The 5,452-nt window shown below is 33.3% G+C and overlaps 1 protein-coding gene across 3 annotated transcripts; it reads right to left on the minus strand.

Annotated features, from left to right (window-relative positions):
• Nucleotides 1-2,147: 2,147 nt before the first annotated feature.
• LOC21396835 (F-box protein CPR1) lies at nt 2,148-4,287 on the minus strand. 3 transcript variants are annotated; one of them, XR_002901687.1, is made up of 4 exons: nt 3,012-4,222; nt 2,667-2,747; nt 2,490-2,544; nt 2,148-2,300 (listed from the first exon to the last, which is right to left on the minus strand). XR_002901687.1 is itself a non-coding variant. In XM_024162060.1 (2 exons), the coding sequence occupies exons 1-2, from the start codon at nt 4,142-4,144 to the stop codon at nt 2,708-2,710; spliced, it is 1,173 nt and encodes a 390-aa protein (XP_024017828.1). In that variant the 5' UTR covers nt 4,145-4,287; the 3' UTR covers nt 2,678-2,707. The 3 variants fall into 3 exon arrangements, 1 of the variants encoding a protein (XP_024017828.1); XR_002901686.1 differs by having other exon boundaries at nt 2,403-2,544; XM_024162060.1 differs by lacking the exons at nt 2,148-2,300; nt 2,490-2,544 and having other exon boundaries at nt 2,678-2,747; nt 3,012-4,287.
• Nucleotides 4,288-5,452: the final 1,165 nt, after the last annotated feature.

The following is a 5,452-nucleotide window of genomic DNA, read 5'->3' on the forward strand; positions in this document are numbered from 1 at the left end:
GCAGACCTTACATCTCAGTTAAGATTTTAACATGTTGAGATTCATTAAAAACTGGAAATCATGGCCACCAGACTAGTCACATAATTATCTCAAACTTACGATATTCTAATGGCATTCCAATAAAGGATCATATTTAATTCATGCAATTGTTGATAAGGCAATCACAAGTATTAAGAATAGAGTGAAACACTCAACATATTAGAAAATAAAACAATAATTATTAAAAATTGAAAAATAAAATATCATAATCCGACTATATCGTAGCCCCAGAATCAAATTAAAACATTGATTCTGATAAAATTAATGAACAAAAATAGAGAATTAAAAGAAAAATAAGAAAAAAGAACCTAATTAGAAGTGTCACGAGTTTCCAGGCTTCATCTTCTAGATATTCTTAGGTAATATTGACAAATATCCCTTAAAAATGCATAAATCAGTATTTTTATATTTTATTATTAATTCATAACATTTTTAGTCAAATAATTACACTAATAAAAATGTATTTATTAACATAAATTCCCCATTTTTTCCATCTTCTTTTCTTCTTATTTTCCACTTTGTAGTTTCAAAAACACATTCTCTAATAAAAATTTAAAATTTAATGAACATAAAATCATAAGAAAGCAACCCTTAAATTCCCAAATTAATTCCCCAAATATTTTTCTAATCAGCTCTTCCAACGGGCTATTTTATGTTTGGGTCCAAGTTTTTGCGGCTGAAACCTGAAACCCACGCCAGATGAGAGAAAAGATGGGCAAGTAGGCATCTGATCAAGCCGCCATGTGGTATCGATTCATTGGATGAGGGGAAAGCTAGAAAGAAAAAGACGCGTGGCGAAGATCAGCTGGACAACAGTGCAGGTGCACGCGGGAAAAGACGGGACGCAAAACATGGGATCTGACACTATGTTGAGGAGCTGATGCAGGCATTTTGAATGTGTTTAGAATTAATTCTATTTTTATTTTTTATGTTTTTAAAAAAATAAAAATAAAAATGTTTTTAAAATAATATTTGACACAATAAAAATAAAAATAGAAATAAAAATAATTTTTTAATTTAGTGTAAAATGAGAAAAATAAAAAATTATTTTTAATTATTTTTTAATTTTTGTTTTTATTTTTTTCTCTCTCTCGAATAGAGAGAGAGAAAGATAGACATTATTAATTTTTTTATATCGAAAATAATCTCTTGATAAAATTACTAAATATATTTTTAAAAATAATTTCTATATGAGGTTGAAAATATTTTTATTTACATATAAAAAATAAAATCATTTTGAAACGAGTTCTATACACACATTTTTTTATCAAGAGTTGACACAAGCATTGTAACGCGCCGAAGAGAGAGAATAAGACGCACTCTCTGATCTGGGCATCACCTGCCACTATTCGATGGCTGAGATTTCGCGTTGCTTCCATCTTTGTTTGTGCGTGCGATAGGGGAGCAAATCTGGCGGATGATCTATTTCTAATTTTGATAAAAACTTTTAACTATAATAAAAAAATTATATATAACTGTTTTTAAAAATTTTTAACTATAATAAAAATTTAAATCGGTGAAATAAATGAAATTTTAAATTCCAATTAACCTCCAAATTGCACCTTTCACTTAATTTTGCCTACACTAATGAGAAAATAATTAACTAGAGTTTAGAGGGGAAACCTAAGTAAAATAAATTAAAATTAAATTAAATTAATTAAATTAAACAAAATTAAACTAAAAATCAAATAAAACAATAAAAATCTTTGAGAAGAAAGCCAATTTAACCGCAAATAGGAGTGACAATAACTCAGAAATGATGACAATATTAACACGTATCAAAAAGTATATGGTTCAAAGAATCTTTTATTTCCAATGTGTTTAGTTCTGCATCTGCTTTCAGATGTTTACGCAGTTTTTTATAGTTGCACATAATTTAATGGGGAAACAAGTAAACATGACGTTCAATGATCTGGTACATAACATACATGACAAACATATGCGAAATGACATTTAACACAAAACGGCATATCATTTTGTTCTGCAACACAGCAAACTTTCAAAGGCAAACAATAAATTTTATTTCTAGTGGATAATGCAATGCTCAATAAACAAATGTCGGGACTCATCACTCAAGTAATAAGTGCAGTGGCAAGTGACAACATATATACAACATGGAGAAGGAAGTCAACTCTCAATTTCTCATGCAAACATTTGTTGAAAAGTACGGAAAGAAAATCTAAGTATCAGAACTAGAAGATGCTTCCAGTTCTCACGAGAAGATGCTTCCAGTTCTCACGAGAAACATCAACGAAAACCTCCTACATTCAAGTAAAGCACAAGCTTAAACTTAATACAAGGTCAGTGTGTTGTTTGTCAAAGATTCAAAGGCAGAGCAAATATTAAAATCCTCCATATCTTACAAGGTCCTTGCGTCCGTACATGTGATTATTGTTTGGCGCAAATGTAATATGTATAAAAGAAAACTATAATCTCAACTTCTTTTCAACCTTATTTTGTAGCACTCTATAATGAACAAACTCACATGTCCCTTCAACTTCAGCCCTGAGGAAACAGAGGAGCCAGAATACGTGAGCAAATCGGACAACAGTGATACAGATTTACTAAAGAAATCCAAGAGAACAAAAGACTAATAACATCCGCAATTAATGTTCTAAAAAATTTACCCTTTTTTTTCCACTCTCATTCATATTCTTCGCCTGGTTGCCTATAACACCAACTTGAAGCCTTCTGATAGAAAATTATCCCTGAGGAAAACAAGTTCATCAGGTACCAATTCCATCAAGGGAATAATAAGTAAAGGGGTCCATTACCATTAAGCAATTAAATCAAGCCTAGCCATGAATTTCTAAACCAAATTTGTATAAAAAGCCAAATCAAAAGACAAACAACAGAAGATAACTAATATGAAAAACAATCATCTTATAACCAAAAGAAATCAAAAAAATGATCAAAACAATGTCCTACACAAAAACGGAATAAAAATTCAAACTATATCAATTGTAATTTACCTCATTTTGTTGTTGTCCTCTCCCGATTCGTGGTTTCTGCCGCCGCTTCGTCTTCTCCTAGCAGTGACCGGAGCAAGGCTGCACACACAAACAAAAGCCTCGAATACCTCCGGCGCACCACGAATCTTAACATCCTTTACTCTTTGACTGTTCAAGTCATACCAAAACAGCTTCCTATACCCCTCCTCAAACAGAATATCGCCGCCATTTTTCGAATAAGTCAAAGGCCTAACTCCCAACACAGAATGTCCAAGCTTTAACAGCTTCGTCCATGACTCCTTAACCCCGTATTCCCTCATCGCCCACACATCAAAACCCCCTTCTTTATAACTCGCAAGAACACAAACACACCCACCCAAAACCCCCAACTCGATTTGGTACTCATTGTTCATACACTCAGGTAATGGAATCTCCCTATAACTCTCTCCCACAACATCAAGCGCAACAATCAATCCAGTTTCGTCCAATTCGATCTTCCTTATCACCACCCAATGCAAGAAACCATTGACATGAACCCCCATTTTGTCGGTATACCAAAGTGCATAAGGCATATCTTCCATACTCTTCCACTCATTCGTTCTCAAACTATAGATCTTAACCTCCGACTCAAACGACCTGTAATCCAACCCAATGAACTGCGAAATCCTTACCAGCTTGTAATCCTCGTTCACGGCGTCGTATCCGAAGCCGAAGACTCTGTAGAAACGCGACGACATGCGGAGGTCGCGGGTTCTATCGAGGGGCAAAAACGGCAACAGGCGGTGCGTTTTGGTGGAGGGGTTCCAGAAGGCGATGTCCTCGGCGACATTAGCGATGCAGAGAAGGCCGTTGCAGTAGCCGAGGATCTTAATCTCGTTGCTGTAGCACATCAGGGGGTGGGGGAGCTCGACGGCGTCGTTTAGGGCGAAGAAGTCGTCGTCGTCGCCGCCGACGGAGAAGAGGCGGGAGTCCAGGCGGAGGAGGAGACGTAGATTGGATTTGGCAGCGATGGATTTGCCGATGTGGAGGTGGATGAAGTCGAGGCTGTCGATTAGGGACCGCCATGGCTTGCAGACGCTCCGGAGACGGAGAAGGTGCTTAACCGGAAGGCGAGCGAGGATGTCGATGATGACCTCGAAAGGGAGGTACGCCATGGATGATGAGCTTGTGGTGGTGGTGGAGAATTGAGGTCTGAGGATTAGAGATTGGGATTTGGGGGCTTCATGTTTGCTTGGCTCTAAGCTAGGGTTTTGCAAACAAGTGCTCCGTACTTGCTCGGTGACCAAGAACCAGATGAGAGGTTAAAAGTGGTTGACACTCGTGAGTCGTGACTCGTGACGGAACAATTTAAGATACTATTCTTTTTTTTTAAAAGATTAATTTTAATAGAAAAAATTGCTGAATGTGTTTGATAGCCCAATGTATTTTAAGAGACGTTTATTTATGGATTATAATTACGTGATTAAAATTATTTTTGATTAAAAAGATTAATTTTAATAGAAAAAATTGCTGAATGTGTTTGATAGCCCAATGTATTTTAGGAGACGTTTATTTATGGATTATAATTACGTGATTAAAATTATTTTTGATTTATGTGTATTTTTTATGAGAGAAAATATTATAATAAATTATGAACCATAATTCAAATAATAATTTAAATCTTCTAACCAAACATCTCCTCAATTTTTTTTACTAAAAAAGTTTTTAAATTTTAGTTAAATTTTAATTAAATTTGTTAAAAGGTTATTTTAGTTAGTAATTTTTTAATAAGTTATTTCAATTATACTCTCTATTTTAACTGAAATAATAATAATTTTATTGAGTTTAAAAAAGAATATTTACATTTATTATGGTTAAAATAATAAAATAATACAAAAAATAAAATGGTTAGTCTCTTTATGCTAACTAACCATTTAGTTAATGATTGAAGTAGAAGAAAGCTTTAAAAAAAGCTATATCATTAACTATTTTAGCTAAAAATATGAAATGGCTAGTATGGTTAGAGTTGCTATTAATACTTTTTTGCTAAAATATGCTTTGTTTGTTTTGCTGGTTTAGCTCAGTTTAATTCAGTTCAAACAGTGTGCATAGTTTAAACGCATGTTTAGTAAGTACGCATTCTAATTATATTTATCCATTTGAATTGCGTTAAATTGTACAACTTAAAGTTTATCTCCCCTTAAATTTAACCATTTAAACCATTTTTAAATAGTAAAAATGTACATACTCTCTCCGCTTTTCATACCTACCAAATACAAATTTGAGTTTTATTCCCTATTTAGATTAAATTTTAACTACTTATCCAAACTCTAATTCGAACTATAATTTAAATCACAAAATTTAAATTTTTCTATTCAAACAAAAAAGTTCAAATGAAAAAAATTTTAAACCAGTGAACCAAATGGGAGCATAATTATTACTAAAACGGATATTTAAGTGATGAGTAAAAATTCAGACTCATG

The sequence above is a fragment of the Morus notabilis genome, unplaced genomic scaffold (genome assembly GCF_000414095.1).
Source record: "Morus notabilis unplaced genomic scaffold, ASM41409v2 Scaffold802, whole genome shotgun sequence".
NCBI lineage: Eukaryota > Viridiplantae > Streptophyta > Magnoliopsida > Rosales > Moraceae > Morus > Morus notabilis.

Excerpts from the sequence above, each read along its gene's own strand:
- LOC21396835 (XM_024162060.1), bottom strand. The coding sequence starts at position 4,144 with ATGGCGTACCTCCCTTTCGAGGTCATCATCGACATCCTCGCTCGCCTT. Across the intron at positions 2,748-3,011 it reads GAGGACAACAACAAAATGAG|GGATAATTTTCTATCAGAAG; the intron begins GTAAATTACAAT and ends TGTTTTCCTCAG.